General features: G+C 38.9%; 1 protein-coding gene across 2 annotated transcripts; it reads left to right on the plus strand.

Annotated features, from left to right (window-relative positions):
• Positions 1-1,535: 1,535 nt before the first annotated feature.
• On the plus strand, positions 1,536-22,424 carry LOC115583881 (sodium- and chloride-dependent GABA transporter 2-like). 2 transcript variants are annotated; one of them, XM_030421108.1, is made up of 15 exons: positions 1,536-1,805; positions 13,008-13,198; positions 13,795-13,929; positions 15,679-15,819; positions 16,233-16,317; positions 16,402-16,534; positions 17,641-17,775; positions 17,953-18,056; positions 18,724-18,848; positions 19,016-19,128; positions 19,477-19,614; positions 19,723-19,825; positions 19,912-20,012; positions 20,142-20,312; positions 20,405-22,424. In XM_030421108.1, the coding sequence occupies exons 1-15, from the start codon at positions 1,738-1,740 to the stop codon at positions 20,513-20,515; spliced, it is 1,854 nt and encodes a 617-aa protein (XP_030276968.1). In that variant the 5' UTR covers positions 1,536-1,737; the 3' UTR covers positions 20,516-22,424. The 2 variants fall into 2 exon arrangements, with proteins under 2 accessions (XP_030276968.1, XP_030276969.1); XM_030421109.1 differs by lacking the exon at positions 1,536-1,805 and adding an exon at positions 8,438-8,690.
• Positions 22,425-23,427: the final 1,003 nt, after the last annotated feature.

Consider the following 23,427-nt stretch of genomic DNA (forward strand, 5'->3'; position numbering starts at 1 on the left):
AATGTTAACAGCTACAGAAAACTGCAGCTGACTGATCATTCCCTCCACTCCAACCTCCACTTCCAAACAAATACTGCAAGCCTGTAGACACTAGAGGGTGACAATGATCTGCAAAGGAGCTTTTCTCTAAAACTGACTCACATCTTGTCCAGTCATAAGCACACACACAAATATGTGTTTTACCAGTGACACGTGTCCTTCTTTTATTCACAATTGTTGTCATCATTAATCATTCATCAAAAAAGTAAAATTATATTTACACCCACATACATTTGTGTAATTTACACTCCGGACACGTTACTTGAAATGGTCTTGTTTGACCTCATTACTTTTTAAAAGCACAACAAGTTCAAGATGTGCAAAAGTGAGCCACACCCTAATCACCGAATAGTCTTCATCACCTCTTTAAAACACAACTGTCAAAACACCTGAGTCATCTCTGAGCTTAAAAGAGACCTTGGGCGAAACAATGGAGCATCATGGACAACAAAGAGGAAGAGGACTCAAGAGGAATAAGAGGAGGAGGATGCAAGTGATAAAATATTTCTAGTGACATCTGTGCCAATTTGTTTTGAATTTGTACAATACAGGGCTGTATTAAATATATGGATTGCACAATGCAGACATATTTTTCGGGCCCCCTCCTGCACACATATTTTGGTATGTTAGCACACATAGAGAACACAAATGGGCCTAATAACTAACGCTGAATATAAGTTATCAAAATAATAAAAGATGAAGAAAAAGATCAATACAAGCTCGCTATAAAAGTGTGCATCAGTCTCTCTTTGATGGTCAGAGAGAGAAATTAGTCAAAAACCACTACTAGAGATCTTGCTTCTTGGTCTGGGTTGGTGCATATATAAGTCCAGTTTCTCTCTCTGAGCCTTTGAACCAATGATTGTTTCTTTTCTGGTTGAGATTAAAAATGTCTGTGACATCCAGGCCATGATATCTAAAAATACAGTGAGCCAGGAGTACTTTTGTTGTATTGTTTTAAATGCATTACACCAGTGTGTATATTTTGCATTGTTACTGATATTAATACGATAGATGTGTGCATTGTTTGGGTTAAATGAGCCATGACATGGTTTTGAGCGCAGTGTCTCATTTTGCAAAAGATACAGTATGTGTATGGTATGAGCTTTGGCAAAATGGTTGACTGATTTCAGTGTTGTCATAAGAGTTTTGAGAGATTGAGCTGAAGACTGTTAAAACATTATCCATGCCAGCCGAGTTAGCTTACCAGTTACAGTAATATGGACCGTATCTACAGTTTAATAGGTACATTAAGCTGTTTTTTCCATTTAAAATATTCATTTGAAATCTATCAGTGGGTGAAAAAAAAAAATTATCTAACAAGGTAATAATAAATACCCTGATGACATGATGTTCAGATTTTGGGTGTACATTGTCCCTTACTGTTAAGTTTGAAACCATAAGCTTATGATATAAATAACACCCTGCAAGCCTAAAGTTAAAGATTATAACAATGAGTTAGTTTGTGAAGAAGTCAGACTCGTCTTGTGAGATCAGGAGACAGCTGTGTTTCTTTGAACTCCAGTACCCCTGTGCAGCTTCACATCGGATGATGTTGCCGAAGATGATTCATTAACCACCAGCACAATGTTTTTTCCAACATCTTGTATCTACTACACCCTACACACTTTCTGCAAGCTCCTGTGTCAGAGAGACACGGACAGACATTGGCATTGAACAACAGAAGAGTATTTTGAGATGAAAAACAGTGAGACAAAACCCAAACATCCACAAGGATATCACCCTGCTCCATATGATGACAGCTGGTGAGTATAAGATCTATTTTCTTCATTTATCTGCAAGTAACAGCTTACATGTGTGATTCATTTAATGAAATTCCATTTAAAAAAGCAAACTTACTGACAAGTTTATGTCTCATATACTGCATGAATGAATAACTGTGCAAGGCCATTTTTCAAACTTTTACTCAAATTTGCTTTATCAGTCTGAAGATAATAAATACATCAGAGCCAAGTCAAGCTGAACGATTGAGCATGAATGTTATATTTACATATATGTATAGACTACTTGGGTTGACCCATATTTAGGAGTACAAGTATATCGTAGCAAAAAATGGAAATTCTCAATTTTCACTTTATATAGTGTTTGCTTTGTGAAACGTGTTGTAAATACAACTTTGTCGTTGTCATTTTAATTTCCACAAACATCCCTCTGTTGCATTTAAATAGGAAGTTGGGAATACCAACTTGGAAATACCAACTTCTGATTTTCAATAGAACGCAGCATTAATGTTCGATCACTCCATTTCTGAACTAAGTATAAAACTCTTCAGTTGACTCTCTCCTCTTGGAAGCACAGTACAGCCTTATAGTAAACCTCCAGAATGCAACAGGCGATGGCTCTGGTTAATCTCTGCAGCGAGGCACTGAGGTGAGGCACTGAGAACAAGCATAAAGTCACATCCTTTGGAATGTAGCTGAAAACCTGCCTCAAGTCCTTCACAAAGAAGTGTACAGCCCTTGAGCGTTTAATACCTGATAACAGATCATCCACAGGTTTGTACAGGCAACCAAGAAACAGGAAAGGTCTAGCTAGTTTGTCAAATCAACTTATATGGTGACGATATGTCAATATTCTGTTCACAACTTGTTTCTACTACCAAGAAAGCTATTACTACAATATACCAATAGGTGAGCAAAAACGTTTTGTTATACGGAATGCACTCATCAGAACACAAGACTTTGAGAGAGATTGCATGGTCTTCACAGACTTTGTACATTTGTGAAATCATCTGTGTTGAAAATAGCAAAATACCATGGTGGGGGACTGTGGATGTTGGACCTCGGGGTGCCTGTGTGGGACAGAGACTGACACAGAGGGAGGGAGAGACAGGATCATCTTGGGTCACCAGCTGTGTCAGGAAAGATTATTTTGTCGCTGTGAGGAAATATTTACCCTCTCTAGTATTCGCCCAAGTGACTTTAATACCTTTCTGTTTTTGACATTCTCCCCAAATCTCGTTATAGTTGTGTATAACTGGAGACAAACTGTATCTTAAGTTATTCACTTTGTCATTTCCACTACTGTGGTTTTATAACATGACATATTTTGTGTCAGTTGCTTGAAGTATATTTGTTAATGACTCATAATAGTTGATCTGATGTTCCTCTATGTATGTTTGTGAAATGGGGATCACTTGCTGCAGCATTTTGGGCAAGCGAAGGAAAACAGCAAGTCTCAATTATTAATAGCTTGCTCTGTCTTCGGCTAACCAGAGAAAATCATAAACAACAACTACCATGCCAACTCTTCAGTTCAACAGCTGTCAGCTGTTCAGACTGCTGTGCAGTCAGTGCAGGGTTTTTTGGGTTTTTTTGTCATTTATTTGTGGGTGAACCACTTAACACTTCACAATCTTGTGTGTAGGATTTGAACGTTTTTATAAGCATTTGGTAATTCACAGTGGAAGTAAAACATACTGCTGCTGCACACAGAAACCCATGGCTCCACCCCCATCCGAAGAACAATAACAAGCATGTTTTTCAGAAACTGTGATTTAATGTTTAATGTTAAAATGTTACCAGACTCTTGAAAAACTTTTTTGTGTGTATTATGTCATCCCCTGAAAAAAATGGGTCAAGCAGGGAGAAGAGGAAGTTTCTCTGGTCTGTGTGCTGAGCTGTGCACTTTAATTTCTTTCCAAGCCTCCGTCATTTTGATAAATTGACCTCACCATGAAATTAAGTGATGAATTTCCTGCCTAATACAAATCCCAAGAGTATGTTTGACCAAAACATAACCAGATGTAAACCAGATTTGTGTTTTATGAGGGGGAGTTACATGCTGGAACTAATTCTTGGTGGCCAACAGTTAGACGCAGTGTGTCCCAAAAAAAAAATAATTGGTGACCTGCACTATAGCCATAAATCCTCCACAGAAGTACTCTGCAACATAGTATAAACTTGTATTCAACAAAAAATATCTAGCATCATCATTAAACTCCTCCTGAAATGCCAAACTGCCATTTTTATATTTCAAGACGGCTCTGGAGATCTGCAAGCTTTTCTTCCTGGAAATGTATTAAGAAAATTATCAGCTATGTATTACTGTTACTGCATATACGTATAGAATGTCATTATTAAATCAAATTAAGGTCATTTTCAATAGATTTCAAGCTAATTATTGTGATGTTGGGCAAACTCTAGTAATCACTACCAACTTACCATGAAATTTCCAAACCTGTGAAATAAAGTGTTTCAGGAGTTAGCGTTTATCCTGGTGATTTAATACTAAACATATGTAAATGCATACCATAGACACTAAACATAAATAAGATAACTTTTATTTTATTCTTATTAACGAGTATTGTGTATTCAGTTAAGACTCAAGACTAGAGTGATGATGCATGAGACTCTTACATGTTTACAGCCTGGTTTATCACATTAAGAATCAGAATTTCCTTTACTAGTCCTGCAAACAGAAGCATTTTTTCATCAAAGCAGCCAAAGGACAGTAATATTGTAATAAATAATAATAATACTACAAAAATAAACTATAAAATACAATAAAATAAAATAAAATAAGAAATAGAAATAGACTTGTATACATTGTGTATACATAATGTTTTACACTGTTAACAGTGTAATTGTAAGCAGTGTGGCAGTGTGTTGTTGAATAAATAATAAATATGGATATGAAAAATTGTCCAGTTAGTGTGAAAAAACTGAGAAATTAGTTATTTTATGACATAGTGTACATGTGAGGTCTATTTGGAGCAGTGCTGGAAGGAAGGACCTGCGGTACCCCTCCTTCACACACTTACGGTGTATCAGTCTGTTGCTGGAGGAGCTGCCCAGTGCTGTGACAGTGACCTGCAGGGGGCGGGACTCCTACATTGGCAGCGATGACAGCTTGTCCATCATCCTGCTCTCTCACACCACATGTACTGGGTCAAGAGGGCATCCCAGGATGGAGCTGGCCTTCTTTATAAGTTTATCCATCCTCTTCCTACCTGCTGCTGAGAAGTTGCTGCTCCAGAAGACCACTCCATAGAAAATGGCTGATGCCACCACAGAGTCGTAGAAAGTACTCCAAAGGATCCGATCTTCCTCAGCAGATGGAGTCTGCTCTGCACTTACTTATATGTTTGTAGTGTGATCAGTCCAGTCCATCATATTGTTCAGGTGAACTCCGAGGTATTTGTAAGATGTCACAATCTCAATGTCCGCTCCCTGGATGTTCACCTGTGTGCAGGGTTGTCTGTGCCTGCGGAAATCCACCACCAGCGCTTTTGTCTTCCCAGCACTGTAATCCTGTTAGCAATCCCCCTTTTTTACTGAACTAGTGCAGTGCCCGTAAGAAAAGTATATTCCTATAAAAAAAAGTGGGAGGTTAAGCAGCTTTTTCATGGATGGCCAAATGAGGCTGTGTTTGAAGGTGGGACATCAGGGATATTTAGGTTTGTTGTGAAATCCGATATTCCATGGTATAATTGGCTGTTTTTGACTATTTTTGATTTTGCCATTATATTTCACCTTAAAAGCTATTTACTTGGTGTCATTATTTTCAGCACAACCTCACATGTGTGACTGTACAGTTCTATTTTCATTTTGACATACTGTATTAACACAATGGACCTAAAATCACAAAAAAACATAAAATCCGAGTAGAAAAAGTTAGATTTTTTACTGTGAAAACCACAAATATGTTTAACAAACCATTTTTTTTCTAACTTATAATGCAAATATAAATTGTTGTTTGCTAAATTTGTGCATACATTTAAAAAATGTTCAAAGTTATATGTAACTATTTAAATTTAAATGCAGGCAATGCTCAGGTCTGCCTGAGCTCCTTCCAGCTGAATAAATAGCTGGACTGCCTGCTCCACATTCAGCTTCTCCTCATTATTCTGACTCATTAAACAAAAAACCGACTCCACTACACACTAAACACACTACACCAAACACTACTTAACACACTAACTACATGCTCCAAACACGCTAAATGTCACAAATCTCTCAACTCTCAATATCGCTGTCTACACACCGACCGTCGTTGCCTGTCAATCATCCGCCTAGGTCCCTCCCTCCCACAACTTCCTGTTCCTCAACAACCAAACTTGCTGCTTGGACACTTTCGTGACAAAAGCCAGTTTTTACCGTTTCTTCCTGCACCAGACACAAAGCAAACGTGACGGCAATGTTCGCGAAAAAGCGTAGCGGACATTATTTTACCCTAGGTCTGGTTTTGGACATGCCGATGCGTCCGGTCCGTCGCCTCGGGAGGTGGGCCGTGTAGCTAGCGGCTAGCGGCTAGCTAGCTACACATGAACATCCACAGATTCCGATTCCACTTTGTTGTCCGCGCGTCTACGGATCTCCTCAGACCCGAACAGACTCGGTCCGGACTCGTTTAATCTCATTAATCCACAACAGTCAGTTTAGATGCACAGAACAGAACAGAACAGCCGGCAAAATCCCGGTCCAGTTCGCGCCGCTGCAGGTATAAATCCGCTTGTTTCTTCAGGTATGTCGTGGGCTTGAGCTCTGCAGTGATTGGCTCTGGTGCGCACGTGGCCACGGTGTGCAGTGATTGGCTCTGGTGCGCACGTGACTGTGGTTGCTCTGGTGGACAATGCTCGGCGGAATTTGTAAAGCATTTATGAAATAATTTATTCACGGTATCATTGCAGTCCAAACAAATGCTTAGATGCACACCACTGAACCATGCGGCAGCCATGTTGAAAGTCTCGGGTCAGTGTGATCCTTATCCACAGAGATATTTGACCAACAGACACATACACACACACACACACACACACACACACACACAGACAGACAGAGATTCCTTGTATTTATAGATAGATGTATCTGTAATCTAAGTAGCCTTAATCTTTTTCTGTAACTTACGCAGTAGGGGTGGGAATCTCTTGGCATGTCACGATTCGATTAGATCCGATTCAGAGGTCAACGATTCGATTCTAAATCGATTCTCGATGCATCTCGATGCAGCAAGTTTTTTATGTACATTTCCATGCACGATTTAAAAAAAATCAATAAATTAAATCTGAGTTTGCTGATCACTTCCTACTTTTTTCTCACTGTCTGACTACTTGGTACTTTCAAAGCAAAGTATTTGTAATGATCCATACTTAATTTGCTTCCAATATATTTAATTAATAAAACAAATGAAAGAAATGTGGCAAGTCAACTGGAAGGTTACATTTGCTAGCAAACATCCAGCTTTGCAAAGAACCAAAAGGAAAAGAAAAGCGTTCCTGTAGCAGCATACATGTAGTACATTAATACAGCTGCAGCTGGTCGACGGTCGATACAGGTGTTTGTATCACAGGTTGATCTGTACGTCTCACACTCAGCTGACTGACCTCACGCTAAGTTCGGGCTGGATTTCAACATACTGTGCGGGCTGTTTGACAGTGTACAGTTTTCACATCGACTTGGATTCAACTTAATAACGATGTAAGCGGCTGGGAACGATGGCTTTAAGTAACCATTCGAACGCACGGAGGAATGACAGAAATACCCGATAGTTAGTTACAGGTGTCGCAAGTTAACCTGGACGCTGCGCACTCAACGCCACAGCTAACAGCTATCAGCTAACAGCCAACAGCGGTCTCCACGCTGCTCTTGAGCCGCCCAGCATGAACAAATGCCTCAGACGTTCCACCCATGAGTTGTTTGTGAGTACAGACATTCACGACACATCCCATATTTTTTGTTGTGTGCACACTGTCAACTGTCCGGGCGCTGCACTTCCGCGCTTCTGAGTTCCGCCTCTTGCGTTCCGTCAACATTACGTTGTCAATTAACATGTAGAAAATCGATTTTTGACATTTGTGAATCGATTCAGAATTATCCACGTCCGAATCGCGATTCATCTAAGAATCGATTATTTTTCCCACCCCTATTACGCAGGGCCCCTGAAGCTACCAGAGTTTTGAGATGAACAGAAACAGATGTTAAAAGAACTAGACTGCTGTAATTAAACGCTGCCTTCTTATGGTTGCACTTGATAATTTTCTGAGGTTGTACGAGGTGTAAAAAGTTAAAGAATAACAGCCTTGGATGTTTTGGAACGCCCCAATATAGTTCCACAGAATAGGGGCCACCAAAAAGCTTGACACAGCCCTGACAGTTACCTTTTTAAAGTATACTTATAATGTAATCCAGTTACATGTAGTCTTTACTCCCCTGTACAAAAACAAACGATATTGGCCTCAACGTATATTGTGCATATGCTGTTCATATCTAATGTGTGGAACAAAAGTGGTGGCTGACACCCTGACAGTCTTCATCACCACCCACAGAGCCATACACTGCTGCTGTTACCGCTACTGTACACCCGCCCTGTGTACTGTGCTGCCATGTGGTGCGTTCAACAGTCTCCGCCTTGAGTGGCTCATTCAGAAACACACAGACCGGCCCGCCCCCCGGCTGCCTCTCACCCTCTCTCCCTCCTGCTCTGTCTATTCGCCCCCATTGTCACACATCGCTCTCTCAAGCCACCCCTCATGGGCTCACTCATGGTCAGAGCCGAAAAGAGCACTTGTCCCGGGGAAGACTAGACTTTCATTTGCCCCCTAAAGGCACCAGATGAATCCCGCCAACAGGCGACACATGGACGCCTAACACAGAAGCAAAGGCTACTGACGTGACGCGATCTTTTCTCAGGTACCAATCTCTTTACCTTCAGGTCACATGCATAGTTTATTTTTTGCCTTTATCGTTTATTTTTTTTAAATCCTTTGTGTGAAATTTTAGTGTACACTTCTGTGGTGTCGTTTCGCCAGAAGGAAATAAAAAGGGTATCCTCGCAGCGCAGTGACAGCTGGGCTTTTGTGGTGGAACTTCTGCTTGGAGCTCGGAGCTCTAATATGTAGGCCAAAGGTTACCGGCTCTGCTGCAGGGAGAGAGAGCAGCTATTTCCCTTGTTTAGTGTACACCTCAGGCTGCTCTGTGATCATTAGGGCTGCAAGCTCACATTGTTTCACACAGTGCAGTGCTCGTGTGCAAATATTTGGACAGACTGAAAATCTTAATCATTTGTTTGATTGATATTGATACATCAATTTCTTGCTTTGATTGTGTGTTTAGAAAATACAAGCTGCATACATTAAAAACAAATAGTTGTCAGCAACTTTATCCTAAAAGCTGTTAATGTTAATACACAGCAGAACAACAGAATGGAGCTCATGAATGTTATGTATATAGAGAGAGATTTAAAAAAAAAAAAAAACCATGATCTGAAACTAATGACCTCAGTGGTGAACAGCCAATAAGCGGTAGTGACCCGAAGTTTTCCTAACACTGCCTGTTTTGCAAGGTTTGGTCACATTGAGAGTTATTTTTGATCTTGACGCACTCTATCAGGCTCTTCAGGGTTTGTGATGAGTCAGATTTATTTATATACTCCAACATCACAAATCACAAATTCCCCTAAAGGCGCTTTAATGAACTGTTCAGATGGCACCTTTCCCAGAGGTATAGTAAGTCTGGTGTAAAGCACTTTTTTTTCTTTGCCCCCCCTGGAATAACATTCCTGTGAGACTAATTTTCGATACCATATCTGATCCAACAGCCTCAGCCAGACAAAAATATTTTCCAATATGTTTGTTAAACCAAATACTGGGGTTTTCTGTCAGGTGCACATCAATAGTACACTACTTTTTAGCCCCTTAAGAATGTAGGGATGGCAGCTTCAGTCAGTCCAGTGCTGTGGTCCAGGCAAAATATCAAGAAAACGGTTGGATTTATATGAAATGCTGTACTGAAATTCACATTTTCCAACTGACTCCTGTCAAAATTTGTCAAACTGTTTATTTACAATACCAATTTTAGTAATGGCGTTTACATCAGCAAAGCTTGACCTTGTTACACATGTTAGAAATGACACGTTAACATGCTAAATTATGGTGGTGTACATGGTAAACATCAAAATATCTGCTACACAGCAGCATGTCAGCACTGTCACTGTGACCAGGTGACGATGCTGGCGTTAGTATTTAGCTCAAAGGATTGTTGCTTCACAGAGCTGCAGGCTCTCACTGTATGTCCCAAACCCCTGGAAAGCGGGGACTTGCCCCTACATAGACACCTACTGCTCTGTCTATGTAGGGGTCGACCGATACGATTTTTTTTTTAGGGCCGAAATCGATTGTCAGAAATCAAAGAGACTGAAAACCGATCATTTGCAGTGAAAGTGAAACAGTTTTTTGTTAAAATTTCAAACAACCTGAGATGGAATTTACTCAAGAACTATGATTAGTACAATTTCACCAGTGACTTTGTAGATTCCGATCAATCAGTGTTTATAGGCTATTAATCCTGATATGTTACTGTTCAGATAACCAGATGATCAGGTGTTGTGTGCGGGACATTGCATAAGAAGATGTTGCATCTGAGCCAAAGTACCTACAATGACCAGAACGCACCGCACCTTCCAATAAACGATAAAAGAGCAATAAATATCTTCCACTGATGAGTACAGGAATGCGACTGCAGTTCTTGGTTTTGGCTCGGTGACAGTTTTGAAACAGAAAACAGTAAAACATCCAGTCAGTAACAAATAATATTGTTACAGTGGTAACTAAAATATGTCTACGAAAGAATTTTAGCTGAGAAATAGACAGTTAACAGGAACCCTGGTTTATATTTGATTGGCAGCTCCCAATTTTACATTTTGGCCTTTGTTTTCAAAACACAGGAACAATATGGTGGCCACTTCTGGTACTGCAGCTGAACAGTACACACATGTTTTGAGAGGTAAGCAGAGTAGGAACAGAACCTTGGTTTATATCAGCTCTGCCTGGTTTAGGCCCACTCTCTCGATCTGACTATGGTTTTTGCAGGCAAAATGGAGAGAGGTTTATCACAGTTCATTTGCATGAGCTACCATCACTGTACTCTACAAAACAGGTTTAAAGTTAGCAAAGCTCCCGTTTAAGGAGCGGATATTAAAGCCCTATAATCATATTATGATAACCCCTGATAACATTTTTAAAGCTGGATTTGTAAGTAGGGTAAAGTTTAGTTTAGTCAAATGTTTTGCAGCACTTCGATTGAATTGATTAATGCTGCTTAGATCTGTCCGTCCTTACAACTACTGCAGTAGACTGTGTAACCACGTATGTGCTGTGTCATATTATGTACGGTTTAACAAGGACTGAGGGTGTAGTTGTAACTATGTGTGAAAAAACAAATTAAATCTGGTTTAAAACAAGTATTTATTGTTAATGTGGTAACCTGTTTATCATTTGTTATTTGAAGACAAAATAAAACATTTTCCACACAGTTATGAATGAATAAGACCCATTGTGAATGAATGTGCTTTTCCTATGTTGAGCAGCTGTGTCCCCATAGAGTGTTGTGTCTTCCAGGACAACAATGGCACCATTTATAGGATATGATCTCAGTGGATGAAAAACAAGACAGTAAGGCCATGAGCTGTGGCTCAGTTGATTCCCTGGTTTGAACCTTACACCAAGGGGAGGAATGTCTCAAGTGAGCAGGAGGAGGGACACCACCCTTGATGGCAGTAGTCGAGGAAAATGAAATGTCTCTGAGGACAACACTGAACCCCTTCAACTTTACGGGCACTGGTCACCTCACTATGACAGTGGGCTGTCAGAAAGAGAGAGACACAGAAACACTACACAAATAATGCCGTGATATGATCAAAACTAACTGGTTTGTCCAGCCGACATGTTGTTGCCCTCGAAGTAATTTGAAAAGAAAAGAGGAAAGAAGAAAGCTAGAGAGAAAAGTTGAAGTCCTCAGCAACATAATCACAACAATAACCAACCAGTCGCTGCGTGAAGTGAGTGTGAATGTCATACTGTTGGTTTAAAAACATGACAAAACTTGTCAGACCTCCTAAACCCCCACCTCAGTGCTCTTTTGGAAGCAGCATACTGATGTCTTTATATTCTCTGAAGAACATGAGCGTATTGGAGCGCTCACCTCGCCTGCTCCGTCCACACCAAGCTCTTTGGGGTCCCTAAGCAGACCTTGTTCCAGAAGATAGTTTGTCTCCATGAAAGTCTCTGTGTACAAGGAAATACTCTGTGCCCACAGATAATTTATAGGATAAGGCAAATAGGACACAGTTATTTGAATGTTCTGTGACTTGCTTAAGCAACTGCCAAAAAAAGTTAAAACCACTGAAGTGATGGCAGACTACCAACATGTTTCCAACCAGCTGTACCACCATTGGTAATACGCCCTTAAGTCTGTGCCTGAAACAGGGGTAAAGCATGAGTGTTTGTGTTAGAAACACATTTTTGACCTCTTGTAAAGTTTTCCATTTGACGCAGCCTTTTTGTGTCCTGTAAACGTTGTATATGGACTCCTTCTACACTCACTGTCCGCTACATGTCACCTTTATTATAAGCTTTGAGCATGATGGATTTTTTCCCCTTCGTGTTATTTTTGTTCTCCTACTCCTATTTCTTAAATACCACACACAATTAACACATAATTGCAGCCCTCTGGTGCTGCTCTGTCCTCTTAGCGTATATACCAAAAGATCACAAAACCACTTAAGGAAGGTTGTTGTGAGCATTTCAGGACGTATATTTAACAACATATTTTCCAGTCTATTTGCTTCACCCCCACATCACATCCAAGGCAGCAGCACAAAAGCAACATTGATGGAGGAATTATCCTCATGCCAAGCAGCACTGACCCTCTGTTGACCTAATACAGCAAGACTGCTGTCATTGTGCGGGTTTTGAACATTAATATACGGATTAAATCATGTGAATATTCCTGCTGTGGTGAGTGATTATGTTGTTAAACTGTTTACTTGCTACTAAAGAGTGAAATATTGTGTTAACATTGAGCTAACATTTGCTAATGAAAAATAAAACCCACAAACAACATCAAAAATTATAATTAATTAGAAAACAGAAACTTGTTTTTACCTCTGCCTCTGTATGAATCTACACTGATCAGAAATCCTACTGAATTCCTGTCCTTTACTTCTTACAGTGCAATGGACAAGCCTTTCGGACCAGATGTCACATTCACGTTGAATGACGCCAGGGCTCATCCTGCACCCAGCACCCAGACCAGAGGACAGTGGTCGAACAAAATGGAGTTCCTCTTGGCTGTCGCAGGACAAATCATAGGCCTGGGAAATGTGTGGCGGTTCCCTTACCTGTGCTACAAAAATGGAGGAGGTGAGTTTCATTCAGCGAAATTAATAAGCAGATACTGTCTTCACGAGTAAACATGCAGAATGTTCAAAATACCTCAAACTTGATGGCAGTGAAAATAGATTGAGAGCTGCGACAGCAAGAATTTATGTCACAACAATATTTGTCTGTTTGTTATCAGCAACAATCGCAACTGCTGTGTAAATATTATTCATTTGAGGTAACCAACATTTGCTGCACCGAGCTGTGTGCAACATAAGAAAACCACGGGCAGACAAACAGACAAAAAGAAAGCATTTCTACAACTGTGCTAACACATACGCTGCATTTGGAAACAAACACTGCGAGTAGCTAAATACAAACTAAGAAACACATTTCATAGGTGTTATAAAGAAACACTTCAGAAACAGAAGGATATCCAGACACAACACACAACAACACCTTCTTCAAATGAAACACTCCCAGACTCTTGAATTGATGGCTGAAAAATAATCTGACTATATATATCTAGTGTAATCTGAGATTAGATTTGGATGTTGTTTGAATGTCATTCTTATGGATTACGAAAAATGTTGAACCTACAAACATCTCATGTGGTGTTTCTTTTCTGTTTTCCCAAGGTGTGTTCTTCATCCCATACGTGCTCTTCCTCTTTACCTGCGGCATCCCTCTGTTCCTCATGGAGACATCTCTCGGCCAGTACACAAAACAGGGGAGTATAACCTGCTGGAAAAAAATCTGTCCCCTTTTTGAAGGTAAGGATCCAAAATAACTGTCCACGTGAAATCAGATTAAATCTGTGTAATTAAACTGAAAGGATGTCGTGGTTAGGGGACGTGTGACATTGAATTACTACAAAGCTATGATCCGATAATTTACAAAATGGCATTATGTCACTAAAATACTATTTATATTATATTGATTTATTGGCTCTTCATTATATAATTTGGGTTTAAAGGTTTTCTGATATTATGATGTTTTTGTTCAGTAATGTTTGCAGACAGAAATAAAACACGTGATCTGTTGTGAAAACACAGATTAATTCAATCTCAAAGACACAACACACATGAGTATCTGTATATGTACGACAAGAAAACAGATCAGAAAACTGTATACATGAGTTCTAAACCTAGGAGGGAAAAAATAAATAATTTGCGACCTCAAATCCAGCAAGTTTCTCTACAGCTGCTGTGGTGAATGTAGGACAAAACATGCAGACACACACTTCAAGACCTGTGACATTTGTACGTACACAAATCTGTATATGAATTATGTAGTGAGAGCACTTATACTGTAATATATTTGTCACAGTTTTTCTATATAAGAATGTTTCATTTGAGTTTGTGTGCTCATTCAAAAAAAGTTGTTCTGTCCTTTTGACATTCAGGCAGATGGATTCGCAAGATCACTCAATCTCGCAAATTCATCTTGCCAGGCTTCAAGCGGTGCATTGATGTGATTGGTTAAAAGTAGCCCATGATCGACAGATGGTTCGTCCAATCACCTGCCAAGTATGTTTTTATAATGGCCATCCACTTTGTCAGTTCTTAGTGGCGCCTTTCCAGATGGTTTTGTTAACATACCATTTAGTGTGTCGTATTCCTTGACTCCCTCGGGTCGACATGACTTCCAGTGGTTAGATATTGCCTAAAGTGACCTGTGACACGTAGTCGAATGATTTACTAAAGTGTCCTTCTCATGTTCACGTGGCTTCATGAACACATTTCTGTAGCAAATTAACAACAGTAGAAAAAGTTATCTTCACCTAGCTGCCTGTCTATATACTGGAAAAGTATATAGCCATCTATTATTTGATAATAGTATATGTTCTTTTTCATAAAGATTTTCAAATTATAGTAGTATTTTGTTCTGTTTTATCGTTTTTCACTTGTTTCATATAATATCTTAATGTGAGGTAATGTAGTCACTTTAAAGATTGTTTTGTAAGATTGTATATTTTATCACTGTATTTACTGCGATAATTTACGTTCTCATTATTATTTTTAATCTGCTCCACATGTTTTCTATATATGTATAATTAAAGGAGCTAAATGGAAGCACTTAAGTTAAAAATGTACTAGAATTTATTAACAGTTAGAAGATAAAACAGCTTTGACCTCATGTCAAATATGTCAGCCTTGTGTTGCTTAGATATGAGCTGATGATAGTTTTGTCACATAACACCACTTTGCACCTCAAGAAGTAATGATGAGTTTCTGTACTTCCTGGTCTGCTCTCAGTACAACATGAGAGGATGAGGAATTAGCTACCTAACCCCCCTTAGCAACAAAGGAAGGAATGACAGTAGTAGAGGCAAAGCAATAGTAGCCCTAGAATCTGTGTTTGGCTAGTAAAGTTGCATATAGCACCTTTGTTAAACTAGTGTTTGGCTCAGAGTAACGTGCTGAACAAAGTTTGTGACAAGTATTTTATACAGAAGTATTTGTTTGCTATTTCAAAGTGTTCAGCTTGTGATTTAAAGACCTTCTGTTTGTTTATTTCAGGGATGGGGTACGGCAGTCAGGTGGTTGTTTTATACTCCAGCATCTATTACATCATCATATTGGCCTGGGCTTTCCTGTATCTGTTCTTCTCTTTCCGATCTGAACTTCCCTGGGCAAGTTGCAGGAACAGCTGGAACACGGGTAGGTTCCATTATGCCATCTGACTGAATATGTCAGATTGTCAACACATGTGGAAACACATTTTTAGGCTTATTTTCGAGTCTGGTTTTGGATCTGGAATGCAAAGTCCAGCTTCTGGAAACATTTAAATCTTGAGGTGATTTGCTCTGCCCGGCTTGTTACATAACTTACTCAAAAATTCTTTCCGGACACATCTTGTGACATAAAGAATATGAAGAAACACTTATGGTTTTCCCCCAAAGAGATCAGTAACATCTTTGACATCTTCTACTGAGACTTTAGGTGAACACAGAGAAACTGTCCTGATATATGAAACTAAATAAAATACTGGCACATTTTACAGACAAGAATAAAAAAAGGAGAAATTTGAAAATATGTGTTAGCGCCCTTAATGCCTGCGATCTTTGCAACAGAGACCTGTGTGGAATTTGATCAAAAGGATGATTTGAACTGGACTGTACCTGCAAATGCAACATCACCTGTGAGAGAGTTTTGGGAGTAAGTATGAGTCCTAAAATTCAAATACGACAGTAAGCTCTGAGAGTGCCATTTGTGAAATATAACTGAGGATATGCTTCACAGGATACGAGTTTTAAATATCACAGGAAGTATCCACGAAATGGGCAGCGTGCGATGGGAGTTGGCTCTGTGTCTTCTGTTGTCGTGGATTATCTGTTACTTCTGTGTCTGGAAAGGAGTAAAGTCTACCGGCAAGGTAGGATCATGTTTTATGTTGTGTGCAAAGTATCAAACAACTCCTAAACTGTTAAAGGTTAACAGGTTAGGAAGACAGATTTACTGGCGGACGTCATTCTCCTCATTGCCTCTTTCACAACAGCTTACGTAACCCTTGTTCTACAAGTGTAAAACAAGATGTCTTTGCACAAAGTTCACGGTTCAAGTAGAAATGAAAGCTCACTGAAAGTTAATGCTAAAGTGAGGCCACGGCACGTGTGCTCATTTTCTCATTTGCACAAACCTGATGCATGGCTCCAGGAACACATCATCAGTCTGAAAGTCTACTGCTGTGGTCCAGACTGAAATATTTCAGCGACTGTTAGATTAATTTTAGATTTTTGCAGATAATTGGTGCGAAGCCAGAGGTTAAAACCTAATAACTTTGGTGATCACATTTGTGGTTTTAGTTAAACATCTCAGCCAATGTTGGATGTATTACTACAGAAACTGGTGCACACTAAAGTGAAATCACTTGTTGATCCTTTAAATTGTTGCCTTGCCAAATTTTAATTGTTTCCAGTTCTTTGTTGACAAACAAATGCAAGGCTACCTTCATTCCTATGTACCTTCGCTAGGCAAGACAAGATAAGACTTTTCACCTTTCCCATATATAGATATGACAAAGATGGATCATTTCAGCAAATGATAAACACGTTGTATCCAGTAGTATGCTGCAATCAAATACAAATATATACACATTGATAAAATATGTACATATAATTGTGCTAATTTGCAAATATTACCATGCTAACATGCTAAACTAAGAATGTAAACATGGCAAACTTAAAGTTGCAATACACAAGAACTGGCCAAAGTCAAATTTTGCTGCTAACTGCTGCTAAATGTTGTTGCTGTTAGCTTGTTAGCGTTGTTGGCTGTGAAGCCCACCTCTGAGGCCAATCTATACTATCAAATTATCCCCCTTTGAGGATATAACTGCAACAAAATACATTGGTGTCTCAATTGTATTAGCTGTTTCAAACATCGGTGGAGCTTTGTAGGACTATGATCTCGCAACATCCATTCTTTAACACTATGTCCACAATTCTTCCACAAATCAACACCACCATGGCTCTTTTACAGGTTGTTTACTTTACTGCCACATTCCCATATTTGATGCTGCTGGTGCTGCTTGTTCGTGGACTCACATTACCAGGGGCCTTAGATGGGATCAAGTTTTATCTCTACCCAGATCCATCCCGCCTCTCTGACCCACAGGTATGAGCACATTTCTCTGCTAACAGATGGGTGTAAATGATGTCACCGAAGTCAGTAGCTATGTAAAACAAAAGCAAATATCCATGAAGTGGTTCTGTAGAGATGCCTGACAGAGTTTCAACACAAGGTAAAGACCTTTGGTATGCAAGTGATCACATGTCTTTATTTGTCTTGCAGGTGTGGATGGACGCTGGCACACAAATCTTTTATTCCTATGCTATTTGCATTGGTTGTCTAATTGCACTTGGCAGTTATAATAAAAACAACAATGACTGCTACAGGTAGGTTCGATATAACATCTGTTATTGATTTTTTTAATGTTTGGATACTGTTGATAGGACACACACAAAACACATATAAAGAACAAACACTTTTCCTACAATGTGGTCCCATGAGCAGCTTCAGATGGCAATTAGAATTAAGAATCATATTTGATAACCCGTCAGCTAACTTCAACATTGCTTTGGTGGTCAAACAGCGATGTTCACTCGGAGGTGGCTGAATGCTAACGTTTAGTGTCTAGAAGTGTTATCAAATATTTTTTTATCCCTTAACATCCCTTCAGATTGCCTTTTTTAGTTGCTGAACAGACAGGACACAGTGAAAAAAACTATTTGTCAGATTCACTGCATTTATTGGACTTGCAATCTGTCACACAGCATTACAGTATTTGAGGTTTCCACCCTGAGCATGATGTCAGGGGAAAATGGCTGCTCTGCTACTATGGTCAATACCTATTTGGAGCAAGATATTTCAGAGTAGTTTATTCAAAGGGAGCCCCATCAGGTATTTGTTTCCTCCAAAAATATGGTTATTCAGGCATCAGGCCAAAAATACTCCTGTCAGGCAAGAGTTTATGAGTCACATCTACTTAAAGAAAAATGTGAACATCTTATGATTTGAATACAAACTAACAGGGTATAAAATTTATGTACTTTTTGTCTGTAGGGACTGTGTGTACTTGTGTCTACTAAACAGTGGGACCAGTTTTGTAGCTGGCTTTGCAATCTTCTCTGCACTGGGATTCATGGCATATGAGCAGAACATGCATATATCAGAAGTAGCAGAATCAGGTGAGAAAAAGAAAATACTATCAGTCAAAGTATATGTGTGTGTGTGTGTGTGTGTGTGTGTGTGTGTGTGTGTGTGTGTGTGTGTGTGTGTGTAAAACATGTGTAATGTGTGTAAAACACCCAGGGGTCCAATCTTTTTTTTTTTGACTGTCTCGTTCTCACCGCAGGTCCCGGCTTGGCATTCATTGCTTACCCTCGAGCAGTCGCCATGATGCCTTTTCCTCAGATCTGGGCGATCTTCTTTTTCGTTATGATCATCCTACTAGGACTGGACAGTCAGGTTAGCTGGATCTTCTTTAGAGCTCAGTGAATAAACATGAACAAATAAAATATTAAAATGCTTATATTTAGAGAGCGAATACATAACAATCTAATCTTGTAGGAGAGTTGGCTCTTGGTTTGAGAGGTGTGGTTGTTTCACAGTTAAAAAGGAGTCATTTAATCACCTCTTTTAGGAAACTTGTGCTTTTGGTCTTGTTAATATTGTGTACTGCATGTCCATGTGCATGTTACCAGAATACCTTAAAAAACGAATAATTATGCAATCGTGAAATTATATCCGTAAAGTCTGAATGTATGTATGCAGCATGTGTGGAGTTATTGTGTAACGTGGAGGCTTGTGTTTCAGTTTGTAGGACTAGAGGCTCTCGCAACATCCATTTCTGACATGAATCCTTCCTTCTTCCACGTCGGCCATCGGCGAAAATTTCTCCTGCTCGGCATCAGCATTGTTTGTTTCTTCATTGGCCTTTCGATGGTGACAGAAGTACGATCAGATTACAATGTCACGTCGCTGATTTCACGACAAACTTTTTTTTTCTCTTGTGGTAAAAGACAATCACAACAGCTGACTGAGGTCCCGTTTCACACACAGGGTGGAATCTACATTTTCCAGGTGTTTGACTACTACGCCTGCAGCGGGATGACTCTACTTCTCTTTGCCCTTCTGCAGTCTGTTGGTGTTGGATGGATTTACGGTGAGTTATTAAACAAGCAGGATGTCCATGCTTTCTTTTTACTGTGATGGTAAAATCCCTCATCGCAGCTTTCCTTGTACTTACAGGTGCAGACCGTTGGTATGAAAACATAGAGGACATGATTGGATACAGGCCTTTACCTCTGATTAAGCTTTGTTTAAAGTACATCACTCCAGTGATATGCACGGTGAGTTGTAGTAAAAGTTGATGATAACGTCATTGTAAACCACACAAGGATTTTAGGTCATTTAGGACTTCAGTTTTTAAGTTGCCTTCTAAAGATTTTTAACTGCTTCCTCTGTGACTTTTTTTTCAGGCAACGTTTGTTTTCTCCTTGATCAAATACACTCCTCTGAAGTTCAACAACACAATTGAGTATCCATGGTGGGGTTACGTTCTCGGGTGGTGGTTCACTCTCTCCTCTACACTCATTGTTCCTCTCTTTTTGCTGTACAATGTAAGCGTCACCCCCGGTTCACTGCGACAGGTGAGCTCTTTGTATTTATAGGTCAACATGTCTCAAAAAAAGCTCTGTTTTGTTGTTGTTCTTTCATTAAAACCTATATTCTTCTTTGTCAGAGGTTCGCCATCTTGTGCACTCCAGCTAACGACCTTACTCTGAACAAATCAGAGAAGAAAACTCTCGAAGTGTTCGACTTGACCTCATCTCCTGACAGCGTGGTGTCCTAGTTACTCAGCAGCGTGAAGCATCAGGAGAAGCTTTCCCTCAGTCCAGCGGTCCTACTCTCAAGTTCCCTTTAAAGCAGTGCTTCATAAAGACTTGTGACACCTTGTGGTGGTCCCAATGTCCTTAAAGAATGCCTCAAAATGTATCATGATTGTAGTTCTTTCAGCACTACAAAGTCTGGTGGCTAACTCAACAGAAATATCATGAAGTATGATATCACGTGCCATCATGTCCTAAATTCATCAGATGATCTATTGATTTTTTTTATTTTTTTTTTTGATGAACTGTATTTCTTAAAGTTTCAGAAAATAGTGGTACTTGAAGTTTCCCAGAGCCAGCGGTGACGTCTTTTAGATGTCTTGTTTTGTCCACACACAAAAAAGTCAGCAACAACAAAGACATTCAGTTTTATAAAGCATACAAAAAAGGCAAGAATGAGAATCTGAGAATCTGGAACTAGAGATTTTGCTTGTTAATAACTCCAGCAATTAATCGATTGCAAATGATTATTCTATATTCTATCTCATTGTTCTCAAACCACCTTATCCTCCACCTCCTGCCACAACAGATGGCCAATAAGCATATAATGTGGATGTGATATTCCACGTTGGATACACGCATCAGCCTCGGACATGACTGTGATCTGCGGTAAACGTTAACTGCCAACAAACAGTAATATCCTGGTGACTGGGCTGTCTTTCTCAAAGCTCATTAATGAACATCCAGGACCAAAACTCGTATCTGATATTTTATATTGTAATTCATTCAAAAAAAAAAAGTGTTATAAGAATAAGTGTTTTTTGTTTGTTTTGCTTTTTAGTTGTAACCAGGTTGTTAACTATTTGTAGTTAAGTAACACTGATAAACTATTGCCAAATAAGCCATACAGATTGAACACTTTTAGGTCACTGTGAAAGACAAATTTCAAACTGTCAATGTTGACTCGAAAGAAGACTCCAGCAGCATGCGGTCCCAGGCACCGTAACCGACTGAGCCGCCATGTTGTCCCTACACTTTAAAGTTTCTGAGCTACAGTGAGCTCAGCTACTGTAAATATGTGCTCTTACTGCCGACACAGGGAGAGAACAATTCAGCACTGACCAGACTGTGTTTGGCATTAGAGGGTTATGTCATTTTAAGTTGTATTGTGATTAAATAAGCACCAACTGTAGAATGAACAAAGAAACACAGGCACACCTGGCTGTTATAGTCAGAATCAGATAATGCTATTTTTCTAACGGTATTTTTTTACTGTAGTCTCAATATTAAACTTGTTTAATTATAGTTACTGTGTATATTCTTTTGTATCCTTTTTTACATCATATATCATTGGGATTTGTGTAAATGCTGGAAGGATCTTTCAAAGTTTATATTTTCTTAAATGTCTGTTTTCAAAAGACATCTGTGGCAGAAGTTGTGTAAATTTCATATTTAAATGAACAATGTCACATTTTATATGACCATTTGTCAACAGCAAATAAATGCTGAACAACCAGTTAGTTAATGTTTTATTAATCAAAATGTTTGTGTGATTGGATGAATCATAGAGCTGGTTCATGATAAGTGAATTTCTTAATTTTAAATTCTGTTAAACAGTGTGCGACACCTTAAACGTTATCTTTAAGAGTGACAAAACTTAGGTATTAATGTGAGTATTATTATTACTTAACATGAATGATAAGAAAGAATCATCACCGTACACCGTATCATTTGCAAACTTTAGTAATGATCAGTTAATAGTTTGTTGTTTCATGATAATTTGTCTTTTTAAAGACCATGAAAACAATGAAAGTCAAATATTTTAGAAAATAAAATTGTACATCAAATGCTAATAGTATTTTGTTAGTAATAGAAATGTTATTTGTTTTCTGAACACTTGAACACTACAGCCCATTAAAGGAGTCAAAAGCATCAATCGTTGTGTCCTTGAATGCACCAACACATGAATGTTTGGAGTGACAAAGCTGCAACACCACGAAACATTAACTTAGTTTAGGAAGCAACATGCATTCAGTCAATCATTTGCTTCTGCTCAGATCACAAGGTTTTTTCCTAGTAGATGGAGTTTGTGTGGTTGCCATGGAAATATACCTTGAGGTCCAAAAACTGTGATTCAAATTCAATTCCTGATCTTGGCTACGGCAGCTGAGAAAAAAATGTAGCTGCTGTTCGGAGGATTCAGTCATATCACACGATCACACTCACCTTCCTTAGATTTTAAGCTATTCTAGACAAAAAAAATATAATTTATATCCACTATTTTGTGACAATTGAGCAAACTGCTGATGAAAACCATCATTATCATAATGATAATGACAATAATTATATAACCCAAGAATAGCTACTATACTTTGTGAAATTGTGAGAGTTTTGGTTTCTTTGTCTGGATGTCAGGGTTTTTATTGGCCCATTTGTAATCGGATAGTCTTATTTGCCACAAAAATCCAAATGAAAGATTTGGATATTTATTCAAATTGTATCAGTACTCAATTATGATTTTAAAAGTAAGTAAGTAGATTACATGGTGTAATACATACTAAATTATGAGTAAAATTACAGACATGAAAATGTGCTTGTAGAAGTACGAGTACCCCAAAAAATGACTTCTTACAGTCATTTAAGTAGCTGTAATTAGCCACTTACACTCCTGATGATAATAATATATCCACCATATGAGTTTAGAAGATAACGATATGTCAGTGTTGTGCTCACGGCTTGTTTCTGCTGCAGGTTTAAAATAATGTCATAAATCTAATGTATGGCTGCCATGACATTAGCCCTGTTTTTTTATTCACAATAGGAGTGTATTACCTGGCTTAACATGAGTGTGAACGATAATCAACATAAATGAGATGCTTTGATTCACATTCATGTTCTGCAAAGACAAACATAGTCAAATTATTCCTGTATCTGT

This window comes from Sparus aurata, chromosome 6 (genome assembly GCF_900880675.1).
Source record: "Sparus aurata chromosome 6, fSpaAur1.1, whole genome shotgun sequence".
Classification (NCBI taxonomy): Eukaryota; Metazoa; Chordata; class Actinopteri; order Spariformes; family Sparidae; genus Sparus; species Sparus aurata.

What these genes read in the sequence shown, in the direction of transcription:
- LOC115583881 (XM_030421108.1), top strand. Translation starts at nt 1,738, where the DNA reads ATGAAAAACAGTGAGACAAAACCCAAACATCCACAAGGATATCACCCT. An exon ending in TCACTCCAGTGATATGCACG is followed by an intron (nt 20,013 to 20,141) that starts GTGAGTTGTAGT and finishes CTTTTTTTTCAG; the next exon opens with GCAACGTTTGTTTTCTCCTT. An exon ending in CCCCCGGTTCACTGCGACAG is followed by an intron (nt 20,313 to 20,404) that starts GTGAGCTCTTTG and finishes CTTCTTTGTCAG; the next exon opens with AGGTTCGCCATCTTGTGCAC.